At 39.0% G+C, this 13,524-nt stretch overlaps 1 protein-coding gene across 1 annotated transcript in view; it reads left to right on the forward strand.

The window, feature by feature from the left end:
- The window catches only part of PON3 (paraoxonase 3), a 26,859-nt gene extending 13,619 nt beyond the window's left edge, over positions 1-13,240 (forward strand). The window contains exons 5-9 of the mRNA XM_090287218.1: positions 3,849-3,975; positions 7,206-7,406; positions 8,439-8,520; positions 8,781-8,909; positions 12,986-13,240. Of these exons, the coding sequence (XP_090143344.1) occupies positions 3,849-3,975; positions 7,206-7,406; positions 8,439-8,520; positions 8,781-8,909; positions 12,986-13,144 (698 nt within the window). The 3' untranslated portion in view covers positions 13,145-13,240. The remainder of the gene's footprint in view (positions 1-3,848; positions 3,976-7,205; positions 7,407-8,438; positions 8,521-8,780; positions 8,910-12,985) is intronic.
- The last annotated feature ends 284 nt before the right edge of the window (positions 13,241-13,524 follow it).

Consider the following 13,524-nt stretch of genomic DNA (forward strand, 5'->3'; position numbering starts at 1 on the left):
TGGGATATTTATGTAATGGGATATTATTCAGCAATTATAAGGAATGACATACTGATACATGCTACAACATGGATGAACCTTGTAAACATTATGCTAAATGAAAGAACTCAATCACAAAAGGCCACATAATATATGATTCCATTTATATCGTGTGCAGAATAAGAAAATCCATAGAGACAAAACCTAGATTAGTGGTTGGCAGGGGCTGGGGGGAGTGGGGAACAGGGTTTGTGGTTTCTTCTTGGGATAATGAAAATGTTCTGGTACTAAACAGTGGTTATGGTTGTACCACCTGTGAACATAATAAGAAACACTAAGTTGTACATTTTAAAAGTATCAGTTATATCTCAAAAGAGCTGTTACAAAAACAAAACATACATAGTAATACATTGCATATGCTATAAAACAATTTCCAATGTTATTTTTACTTGTCAATAGTTTGTAATTTCAGATCTATTTAATTTTTAAATATTTGTGGGTCCGTGGAGCACATAGAAATAAGAACAGTGAAACCTAACTAATAGTAACTATATAAGGGAAGGCCAAATGGAAGTGTGTCAGTTTGGAATGTTTAAAGGACTGGTGCTTTAATTCTTCCAAATACATGCTGGAATTATGTATAAATTTGTTGGACTGATTTAATGAATAAAAAGGATGGATTCATAATTATTCCTATCCACTTATCCAGTAACTTTGCTCTGCACCTGACTTGTTCAATTTTAAATAAATGGGTATCTTTTAAAATGCTTGAATACTATTTTGTTAAGTAGGTTAAATATTGCCCTGAAATATTATACAGGGGTGGGCAAAAATAGATTTACTTTGCCATTGTGACATTCATTATGAGCTATTGTAATAACTCATAACCTGCATGTCTTTTTTCATACAAACAACTATAAACCTACTTTTGCTCACCCCTGTATAGCTGTTTATTTGCTTAGCAAGTCCTTCTTTAAAAGGTAATTGTACCTGACAATTTTGTATTGCTTAGTTTACAAGCATTTTCACGTATATGTAATTTATTTATTCCTCAAAATAAAACCCTGGGTCCAGCCTGACACTTGTCCTCTCCCTGCCCCATTTAGTCAACTAATTACAATGTTCTGTCCAATTTCCCTTTTAAATATCTATGCAAGCTGTCTGCCTCTCCCCATCCTCACTGCCACCATCCCACTCCAGGCATCAAACACATCTTTCCCATGACTGTACCTTCCCTCGTATACTACCTCAATCCATTTTCATAAGCAAGAGTTATTTCCTATGCAAATCTGATCATGTCACGGTCTTCTTAAAAGTCTCCACCTTGTTCTCATTGCTCTGAGGATAAACCCCAAATCTTCAAAAAGACATGGGTTCCTAGTTGCTCCTCTGACACATTCTAACATCTGGGTGCTCTCTCCAGCCTCACTGGACATCCCTCTTCCCCTGACTCTACAGACCAGCCACACAGGGATTTCTTTTAGTCCCGTAAAATGCTACATGCCTGAGGGCCGTTGCATTGGCAGTTCCCTCAGACTGGATCCACTGCTTCTGGCTTACTCTTCCTCATCATTCAGGCCTCAGCTTAAATGTCCCCTTCTCAGGGAAGCCTTCCCACCATCTTATTTCAGGATACAAACCTTATTATATTTCTTCTCAATGTACTTCTTTTAGCACCCATCAAAATGGCAATTAATGTTTTTTATTAATGTTAAAAGATATCACTTTTGTTCTGGTTGGTGTGGCTCAGCGGATTGAGTGTCAGCTTGTGAACCAGAGTGTCGCTGGTTCGATTCCCAGTCAGGGCACATGCCTGGGTTGCAGGCCTGGTCCCCAGTTGGGAGCGTGCAAGAAGCAACTACACATTGATGGTTCTTTCCTTCTCTTTTTCCCTCCCTTTCCCTCTCTCTAAAAATAAATAAATAAAACCTTTTAAAAAAAAAAGAGATACCACTTTCCTTCTTCCACCATTGCTCTATAGTGAGTGCCTTCTTATCTTTGGAGTCAAGCTTAACCGTCACTGTTCAAGGGGCTGCCACTCTATGAAGAAGGCATCTCCCACTTCAGTTTGTTTTACTTAAGAATTATTCCCTCCCTGTTTTCTTCGTTAGAATATAATCACCATAGAAGCATATGCAACTTGTTCATTGCTGGATTCCCAGATTCTAAAACCATACCTGCTGCTCTATGGACATGTGTTAAATGAATAAATGAATGGACCCTAGGAGACAGTTTTATAGATTTCTCCGTCTATAAAGCCAAGCACTGTATCAGTTTCAGTGCTCAGTTTTTTAGACGCAGAAATGGAGTTTAGAGAAATGCAGCCAAGTGTGGCTTCACTCCTGTCATTAGTCAATGGCAGTTCCAGGACTAGAGCCCTGGTGGTCTTACCTCTAATTCTATATTCTTTACTCAGGTAAAATTGGGTCTCCAGGCTCTACTTGAATAATACAAAAGTGACCACTGGTTTGGGCTGACACCTAACTAGAAATGATGCTTCACTGGAGAAGGTGTAATAAATGATCAGGTGAACGTGGAGCTATTTTATTGCATGGGGTAGTGTTAGAGGTGAAGGTATTTTGTTTTTGTTTTTTTGTGGGGGAGAGTAGGAGGTGGTACCGTTTACAGATTAACCCTCAGGCATTTAATCAGGCTTTCAGAAGCTGCAGATATGATGATTGACATCTTATTTTGTTAATTATCTCCCTTGATTATGCATTTAATTCATAAGGCCAAAGCATCACATGTAAATTGGAAGGAAATGAGGAGACAGAGAAGAACATGGTTCCCACCAAGCATTGCTTATGTGGAAGGAGGGGCCCAGTGGAGGCCTAAGGAGGAGTGAGGCCAGGGCAGCACACATCTTGTTAGTCCATATCAGGTCTGACAGGAGCATCTGGCTGAGGGCTACAGTCCAAAGAAAGCCCCATCCCTGGAACAGAGCTGGGTCAGACCAAAGTAAGATTCATCTGTGAGGGAGCCCCTTTCCTTAATTTGGGTCAAGGTGTCTGTGTGGTTTTGGGGGCCATCTGAGGGTCTGAGTTTGTTCCATGATATGCTTGGAAACCCCACCAAGGGGGGGGGGACTCGGTGAGATGAATGCAGATCAGGTCCTGTGGGTGGTGGGGGGTGAAGGCAGGCTTTTTCAAACTCCAGAGCTCATCTGACCTAGCATCCCCAAGAAATCAGAAAAGTCCTTGGAGAAGTCAGATTACTACCCTCAGTCCTGTTCACCGCAGTTCACGTACCAATTTGAAAACCAGTAGTTGAGTAATACCCCAAATCAGCTAGTCTCTTTCCTCTTGTGTTCATATTCACATTCTGTGTTCATTGGGCTCACTAAATATTGTCACCTCAGGTAGTTGACTGGAGTCAGTTCATTCTCTAGCTAGGAAGTGTTGCTTAGTTTAAGACATTCACACAGCCCTAACATTTTTTGAATGAATGTTGCAATGTAGGGAATTCTCACCGAAAATAATTCTCAGCAAAGCTTTGTTTGCTTGCCCCCACTTCTGCTGAAGAGCCATCTGGGGCACCCACGTCCGCATTTATGCACCACTGTAGTTCTGTCTCTTCCTGTTAGAAAGGGGGTGCAGGTGAGGGTGAAGAGGCCATGTAGAAATGTTGGGACTTGGCTACGCCACTTGGTGGTGGTAAAATTGCTGACAAGTCATTCCCCTTCTGAGTCTCAATTTCCTCAATAAAATAGGGACACTGGCATTTGTCTGACTTACCCATCAGGTGGGCTGTGGGAATCAAATGCAAGATGTATGAGAAAAATCCTTGGACGTGACCAAGTTGTACAGCAAGTCTAATAATAGCTGCAATCGAAGTAAACTTATGGGAAATTATGTTTTTTCCCACTTTAGACCATACTGTGTATCTTTATGTTGTGAATCATCCCCATATGAAGTCCACTGTGGAGATATTTAAATTTGAGGAACAACAACGCTCTCTGGTACACCTGAAAACTATAGAACACGAACTCCTCAAAAGGTATGGAATTAAAGTACTTTGCACTTCTATTTATTTTGCACCTCTGCTGTATGCTTTCTTTTCTCCGGTTCAGCAGGCTTCCTTAAACTTTTGTTTTCTAGCATTGTTTTATGAAGCTTTCCAAAGGTTCCCATGGTGACACTGCCCAGCACCTCACTAGAAATTGTTGTATTAGTATTGAATATCTTTATACCCTCCAACTTCTTGAAAGCATGTTAATCCTACAAAGGGGCTCAATCAGATTCCCAGCTCTAATTCCATCCTCTATACCACAATAATGCAGTAGCGACTACGGGGCTCTCTTTAAACACCTACACCCACTTCTAGTTGTCATGGTAGGTTGTGTTCCAAGAGCTGCACCCACCAGGTATTAGAACCAACCTCCAGATGGGCTCTTCCTTTGTTCAACGAGAGCTTTAAAGTGGAATTTTAAAAGCCTGTGGGCACATTAAAAAATTCACATTTATCAAGTTTTGATGATGTGCCAGGCACTGTACCAAAATACTTAATTCTCACAACAGCCTTTAGTAATAAGCATGAGTAAGCTGAGACTCAGAGTTTGAGATTACATAATTGCCCATGTTACATAATTTGTAAGTGGCAGAACCAGAGTGTAAACCTAGATCTGTCTGAATTCAAAGCTGGGCTCTCAGTTACAATGAGAAATATCTTCCTTATTGTGTTGGAAAAAATAGTAAGTTTCTTAGTGGATAGGTTGTCTGTTTCAGGCTGTAACAAACAATGAAGACTTTGTCTTTTATAAAATGGACCCAACACTAAAAGGCGGGTTCTAACACAGTAGAGGTTAATCTTTCCATGAGATAGAAGAAGGGGGAAAGAAAAGGAAGTTCACCTTCTCGTCTTGCTCTCTTTCTCAACATTGTGTATGAACCTCTCCTATAGAATCTGGGAGCACTAAAGGCAGAGGGCAGAAAAAGTAAGGAAAGGTGAAGTTACTGAACTTCTCTCCTGACACATTGTGCTGGGTTCTGAGGCACAGTGGAAAGCAGGACTGCCACACAGTGACTGAGAGACTGTGTCTCAATTTTCTCAGAAAATGAGGATTCTCTTATTGGCCTAACCCACCTGACTGGGGATTGTGAAGATCAAATGCAATAACGTATGACCTCACAGGTAGAATTCATCAGAAATCACACCCTGGAAGAAAACTCCATACATGACTACTTGATTAGGGAGTACAATTCCAGGACACAAAAGTGAGAGACCAGCCTGAGGCAGGGACAAGGAGGTGTTATGAGTTGAACTGTGTTCTCTAAAACAGATACGTTGCAATGTTAACCCCAATATTTCGGAACATGACCTGATTTGGAAATAGGATCATTAATAGATATTATTAATAGTTAAGTCCCACCATATTGGTCGGCCCTTAATTAAATATGACTGGTTTCCTTATAAGAAAATACAGACATACAGGGAGAATGCCATGTGAGGATGGAGAGGGAGGCTGAAGTGATATGTCTAGGAGCCAAGGAACGCCTGGGGCTGCTAGAAGCAGGGAGAGCCAGGGAAGGATCCCACCACAGAGCCTTCAAGGGAGCATGGCCCTGTCAGTGCCTTGATTTCAGACTTCTGGCCTCCAGAACTATAAGACAATACATTTCTGTTGTTTTATGCCACCATATTAATGGTACTTTGTCATGGCAGCACTTCCAGTCACTCATACAGATAACAGTTTATAGCAAATACATTATCAGGTGAGCCACTGCTAAATGTATGGAATCATGTTCCAGTAAGCCACATAAGGACAATCTGGTCAGGGTAAGAACAAACAAAGAGTTTATCTCCAATGAGTAAAAGGTTTGCCTCAAGAGGTGTTACACTTCTGTACATGTGTAATTCCTAAGTCGTGTCTGGTGATATCCTGTGTTCTGGATATACACACTGAACAAGCATTTTAAGGTGTAGAACAAGGTGCAATAGAAAAAAACATTGTGAAGGAAGTTAATTTAATCTATGGGACCAGGTAATACTTTTTAAAGGAAGGAATGCTTAAGCTGACACCCAAAAGATGATGCTGGGAAAGTCATTGCACATCAAAACCTCAGGATATTCTCCAGATTCAGTCAATTTTCTTTTTCCCAATTTAATCTAAAAAGATTCATTTTTTTTTTACATTCTTTCAAGTTACTGTTTTGTTTTTACTTTTCCAAAATTGAAATGACTTTTTTAAAAGATATTGTAAGACTTGCTTCATTTAAAAATGTTAATGGGACCTGGCTGCTGTGGCTCAGTGGATTGAGCGTCAGCCTGCAAACCAAGTGTCGCTGGTTCGATCCCCAGTCAGGGCACATGACTAGGTTGCATGTCAGGTCCCCAGTTAGGGGCACGAGTGAGAGGCAACCACACAGTGATGTTTCTCTCCCTTTCCCCTTTCCCCTCTCTGTAAAAATAAATAAATAAATAAACAAATAAATAAATAATGAAAAAAAGTTAATGGTATTGAAGAACATAAATAAGAAAGAACTTATAATTTCACCTATTCAGAGAAAATATAAAGATCATGATGAACTGGGCTATGCTACAATAGCAGAAAAGAAAACCCCTAACATCTTTAGGGGTTCAAAACCACAAAGTTGTGTTTCGTTTTCTCACTCACACCATGTCTCTAATGTAGGTGATACAGGGACTCAGTTTTATATTATCCTTATGTGGGGCCCTAGGAGGACTACACTATGTATCATCAGAAAAGTTGCTGGCTCCTGTGGAAGAGTGGGGGAAGCATGGTAGGTCACGAACTGGATCTTAAAATCTTCCATCTGAAAGCCACACACATCACTTCATTTCATTGGCCAAAGCAAGTCACATGGCCATGCCTAACATCCAGGGCATTGGAGTTGCCTAATTCCAGAAAGAGGAGAACCAGAACTATTGGTGAGCTGTACTATGACTGGCACAGATAACTATTATAAACATTTCTAAGTCAAAGATTTGGAGTTTGAGGCTTGTTTGTGTAGTTATTATTATTATTATTATTATTTTTTTTTTTTTTGCTGACTTCTGCGGAAGGGAGGAGTGAGAAAACAACAACTTAAAAAGAATCAGGGCAATGAAAAGGCATGTATTTTCTGTGGATTTAGAAAATTCATACTAGTTCATGTATACTTTTTCAAACTGATGGACATATTGGTCTTTGTAGAGATGTGGTGACTTTGTCAACAATCACTATTTTAAAATACTCCATGGGTTCTCTCTCTCTCTTTCCACTTCAGTGTGAATGACATTGTGGTTCTTGGACCGGAACAGTTCTATGCCACCCGTGACCACTATTTCACCAGCTTCTTTTTGTCACTGCTGGAGATGATCATGGATCTTCACTGGACTTATGTTCTTTTCTATAGTCCAACTGAGGTCAAAGTGGTGGCCAAAGGATTTAGTTCTGCCAATGGGATCACAATCTCACTAGACAAAAAGTAAGTAAGCTCTTTGATAATTTTCTACCCTTTGGCCTTGACATTTTAGTGGACTCCTTCTCTTAAGAGGTGGGTTACCTCCTTAGCTTAAGTCGTTGATATATGTGTGGAGGGCTCAGCAGTAGCCAGGGTTTTTACTAAATGTGTGATCTTAAACAAACTATTTGCTTCTCGCACTTTTTGCTCCCCCCAGTGAAATGAGGGATTTGGACTGAAGGATATAAAGTCCGTGTTTCAGTTTTCTTATGTGACTCTAGAAATACAATTAACCTGACACACTAAAAAGGAAAGGAAAGGCACAATACCTCTGCCTCTCATGAGGCTGGAAGGCCTTTAACCGCTTATACTAAGTTTAGTTACCCAAAAATTCTTATTAGATTGGGTATTGCAATTGTATACATTTCAGACTTATTAATTCTCTCCAGCAAACTTTTCTATGAGAAAATACTTTTTATGAAGCATGCAGTCTTATGGAAAATTATTTTGAAATGTTTCAAAATGGAAGTCTTTTTATTTTTTTTAGTACCATAAACAGATACATAAATTTGAGGTGATGAATAGAGATGATTCCTGAGGAAAACAACTCTAAGTGTTCTTCCTCTTTTTAGAAATGATTGTGATTGAGCTTCATGGTCATCTGATTGTTCTTTCCAAGGACTAGTTTTTGGAAGTATAGACTCTTTTTGTCTTATAAAAGGTCCCCTTACCTCCATTCGATTTTAAGGTCCACCTATCTCCATTCAATTTAAAGACATTCAATTTACAGAGTCCCAAGTAGTGAGTTTGAACTTATATGTCATCTAGAAACACCAATTTCATTACTTTATAGTCATAATCTATAGTCAAAGCTTATGTAAAGCCCTTCAAAAATATTAAAAATACCACTCCTTCATTTTTTTTTTGCTATGATTGAGACAGCCACTGTAGTGGTATTTTGATCTATTGTGAATTTTTATACACCTTTTCCAAATTAAAAGTTAGTGTAATCTCTTAATACTACTTGCTTAAATGTGAATGTGATTTACTTCAAAGGTATATCTATGTAGCTGATGTAGCGGATAAGAACATTCATGTAATGAAAATGCATGATAACTGGGATTTAACTCAACTGAAGGTAAAGGTACCCTGGCTTCCCACACAACATGACCTCTTACATCAGCTCCCATGCTTGACCTAGGAATGTGCTCCTTGAATGAAGGAAACATGTCAACTGAAAAAAGAAAAAGGTGGTGAGGGAGTGCTTGCACTTCTAAAATTCAGTAACAAAGTCCATTACAAATGCCAACTTCAGGAGCCAGGAGAAGCTGGTGCGAGGGAGGAGGGGTAAGGAAGGAAGTCAAAACAACATCTTCACTACCTCCTCTTTGTTGGTAGATCATACAGTTGGGCACCCTCGTGGATAACTTAACGGTTGATCCTGACACAGGAGATATTTTGGCAGGATGCCATCCTAATGCCATGAAGCTGGTGCTCTATAACCCCAAGGATCCTCCAGGATCAGAAGTAAGTTCCTGTACTTTTCTGAGCTCACAGGCAAGGCTGTAAGACAAACAATTTGTTGTGGCAACTTGGGAAAATTTAGTGGGTCACATGTGTTGTTCTAGAAATGAACAAATGGACAAATGGAAAGAATAAAGATTTTGCCAGGAGGAGAAGAGATGGCCCATTAACCCTTTCAGGTTACGGGGTACCAACTTAACATCAGTGCTAGACAATGTGCCCTATCCTAGCAAGGGCTATACATACCACTGAGAATAATGGGAAAATAAGAGCTTGATTATTCATATTGACTAGGACTGCTATTCATAATTCCAATCAAGATGGAGGCTCAGAGAGACCCTGAGGAGAGTGATAAATAGAACCACTTTCTTTCACACTATCAAACCTGAAGCTCACATGAAAGGGTTTCAATGATTGTAGTCTCAAAACAAAATTAATTTTTCAACACCAGGTTTTAACATATAGGATAGTTTTAAAGAATGTCTCATTTTAAAGATATTATTTGTGTTACTTAACATCTCATCTATACTGAGGCTGAGCTGCCTCCAAGGCCCCGGCTCAGCTGGAAACTTCTCTGTCCAGCAGAGGTTTCATGACCACGGTGGAACAAATTTATCCAGGACACTGTATTTTGTCTGGGGGAAAAAAAGGAGGTGGCTGTTCCCTCTAGTGGAGAAAGTGCAAGACCTACATACCCCATGTTTTTCATTGAGAAAGGTATGCATGGGAGTTACAAGATCAAAATTCATAAATCATCAATTAACTTTTAGGTGCCTGGATTACAGTTGACAGTTACAGATTATAGATATCAACATAGAGGGCACAATAACCAGTCTGTGTCAGAGTCTATTAAACATCTTGATGCCATGCTGATACCAGATGCAAAGCCTTATACATTTTAGCTACAGATTGTTTATAGTTAACTAAGAGATAAGAAAAGTGGAGCAAGCTCTAAAGCATAATATGTATTCTTTAAACCCAATTCCCATGGGAACCCTCTGAGTGGCCTTCGGTCCTGTCAGACTCAGCCTTCCAGTTTTCTGTTAAGACTTAAAGGCCTCCCTGGGGGGCCTGGCTCATGGCTTGGGCTACAATTCCTGAAATCACAAGAACTGGTCCCCCACGATATACCATTGAATTTTACAGGGCATTAAAAACAATAGCATAATCCATTGCATTTTCTATAGCATTGAGTTTAAGAATAAAAATATCTCAAGTGACTTTAAATATTGATATAAATTCTTGGCAGACATATTCTGAGATATTTAGTCACAAAAATATATTAAGCACATATAATATACCAAACTTAATTTTCATGCTTGGGATATATCAACAAATAAAATATACACAAGCTTTGCTTTAGGAAGGGGGAACACACAATAAACAATAAGCATAAGAAATACTAAATTTTATAATAAGTTTGAAGGTGGTGCGCTTTATGGGAAAAAGGTATAATAGAGTAAATAGGATCAGGATTAGTATGAACAGGGGGATGGGCAGGTCCTATGGTTAAATGGAGAGATCAGGGTAGGCAGTTAGGTTTGAGGAAAGGCCCAATGTTTGATTCCTGGTTGGGGCAGCTGGGAAATTGGGATTCAAACCTTAGCCTCATAACTGACCCATGGGTGAATTAGAACATACGATTATTTCTGCTTCCAGTATGAGGGGAGACCCCCTCAAAAAACAGAGTTTATTTATTAAAAATTGTGTATTTATTTTTACATATTTAAACTTCAGTCACCTTCAAAGTACTCTCCATCTGATGCAACACACCTATTAATACTTTTTACCACTATTCAAAACAGTTTTTGAACTCGTCGATTTTGATTCCTTTTAGAGCTTCTGACGTTTTTTGTTTCACCTCTTCCACATCAGCAAAACAATTCCCTTTGAGGACTTTTTACATTCAGGGAAACAACAAAAGTGATTGGGGTAAGATCAGGTAAATAGGGAGGGTAGGGCATGGGGGGTCCTGCTGTTTTTGGTCAAAAACTGCTGACCACTCAGCACAGTGGGGGCAGGTGTGCCCATAAATCACCCAGCATAAAATGGGCACACACATTGAAAAAGTCTTTTTAAAAAACCCACTGAATGGCAGGAGTTCTTTCTTTCTGCTACATAGTATTCCATTGTGTAAATGTACCACAGTTTTTTTTTTTTTTTTACTCATCTACAGATGGGCACTTAGGTTGTCATTTGCAACAACATGGATGGAACTAGAGAGAATTATGCTTAGTGAAATAAGCCAGGCAAAGAAAGAAAAATACCATATGATATCACCTAATACAGGACACTAAAGAGCAACACAAACAAAAGAACTAAATAGAACAAAGAGCAGAAGAGCAGTCAATAGGGGGGAGGGGGGAGGGAGAGAAGGGGGATAAGTAAAGGAAGGGTTTAGTCAAATAACATGTATAAATGACTCATGGACACGGACAACGGGGAGGGATATGATTGCGGGGGGGTGGTGGGTTGGGTGGGGAAGAGAAATGGGGGAAAAATGGGACAACGGTAATTGAAAAACCAAAAATAAAAACAATTTAAAAAAAAATGAAAGTGCTTAAACTTCCAATGTTAAGTCTACCAAAGGGTTATGGATATTGTACAGAATTATGTATATTGCATCTTTATAAATCTCTGAAAATAAGCATATATTCTAATAAATGTCATTGTAATATGTAAGTAAATAAATATTTCCAAAATATTAGATTATTATAAACTAAAATTAAGCTAATTTGTTATTTAAATTATTTCTTATTAGTTTATTGGAAATCATGGTCACTGTCCATTGCATATTCCAAAGTGAACTGTCAGTCTTAGAGATTTTTAAATAAAATGTTAGAGGTACAACAGATCACACCTGTAAGAATGTCATTCAAAAGCAGAATTCTTTTTTCTGCTTGAAAAAAAAAAAAAAAAAACCCCACTGAAGCCAAATGCAGCTTCTCACAACAACCCCAGCAAGTACACTGATACAGATGAATTCCTTGAACACTCACTAGTCCCCCAAAAGTTAATTTCAGTTTTTTGGGTCCTCCTTCATACTGCTGTTCTTCGGTTGTTTTAAATTGTTTCTCTTACTAACATATTAGTCACAGCTTCTTTTAAAAAACAAACAGCCAGAAATGTTAAAAGAAATAAAAGTCAAGCCTGAACCTGAAGCCTTGAAGAATTGTTACCCTAACCTAGCAAGCTACCCTTGTCTCAGATATGCATCCCCCCAACAGTGGTAACTATTCTATAAACATGCAACAAAAATGCCTGCTTTAAAGACAATGAAACTACAGTCTATATGATAATTTGAAAATAGTTTAGGATCTTTTTCATGTCTGTGTTTTCAAGTTTAGTCATTCATTTATTTTAGGTAAGACTTCTTTCTTCCTAATCACTGACACCCTTTCTTTTTGGTTGAAGCTGATATTTTTTACATGAGTTCCAAGCTTGCATACTTTCCGGTAACAAACCTGAGATGAAGTTGTAGGATTTTTCTTAAGATAAAAAAAAACAAAATTCAACTAAACTATTTTAATAAGAGATGCCGATATAAACTAAACTCATGACTCATGAACTTCGAATTGGTTTTCTTTCATTCCAGTCACATCCTGTTTGAGTGAACTTCATCCAGTCTCTTTGGAAACCTGAGCACTTATATATTTACTGATTAGCAATCTAAAGTATGTTAATCCTGGGGATCAATAACTGTAAGAGGTAGGGATGAGTGAGATTGAATTCCAAAGTATGCATTCTTTACGCTTTCCAGCCACTTCTGGGATGTGAGGGTCTCCATCCTACTGATTACAAGGTTAGGTTGGCTTACTAACTAGATGTCCTGTTTTCATTTCCTCCTGTGTTTCTGTCATGTCTAATGTCAGATTACTAGTCCATCTGACTGCAAAGATATTATTTGGTCATTAATACTTTCATCAGAAGACAAAAAAAAAAAAGAATGATGGAAGATTTACAAATTTTAGCATATTGATTTCTGAGAACTCTATCAGTCCTGGAGTATCTGGGAAGGAAAACGTCCCTGGTGGCTGTTTGCTCATACAGTGCACTAACAAACCATCTTTTCTTGGCAGGTTCTTCGCATCCAGAATGTTCTGTCTGAGAAGCCCAGCATAAGCACCGAGTATGCCAATAACGGCTCTGTGCTTCAGGGCAGCACCGTGGCTTCTGTATACAACAGGAAACTTCTCATAGGCACCATATTTCACAGAGCTCTGTACTGTGTGCTCTAGACTCCGGGTAACCCCAAAAGTCTACATGCTTGGTAAAAGTAAACCCCTCATTCTGTGAGAAGTGGAACTGCAAGTAAATAATGAACACCAGCAAAATGTGTCTGGCTTTTCTTATGGATAGAAGTAAAGAAGCAGAGAAGTTACATAACATTCTCCACATTGAAAGTCAGGATAGTAACAGTCCAACAATAAGCCAAGTCTCTCCACTCTTTTTGTCTAGGATCCTCAATGTTCTTTCCACAGGAAGATGTGGTGAGTGGGGAAACCAGCTCACTTAGGACTCCTTGGTAAGTGTGCAGCAAAATCACCCCCTAGAACTATCATGTTCTGAACCTCCTGCCATCCAGACTAGGAAAAAAGCTAATGTTCAACTACTTATG

This window comes from Furipterus horrens, unplaced genomic scaffold (genome assembly GCF_987537825.1).
Source record: "Furipterus horrens unplaced genomic scaffold, mFurHor1.1.pri manual_scaffold_9, whole genome shotgun sequence".
NCBI lineage: Eukaryota > Metazoa > Chordata > Mammalia > Chiroptera > Furipteridae > Furipterus > Furipterus horrens.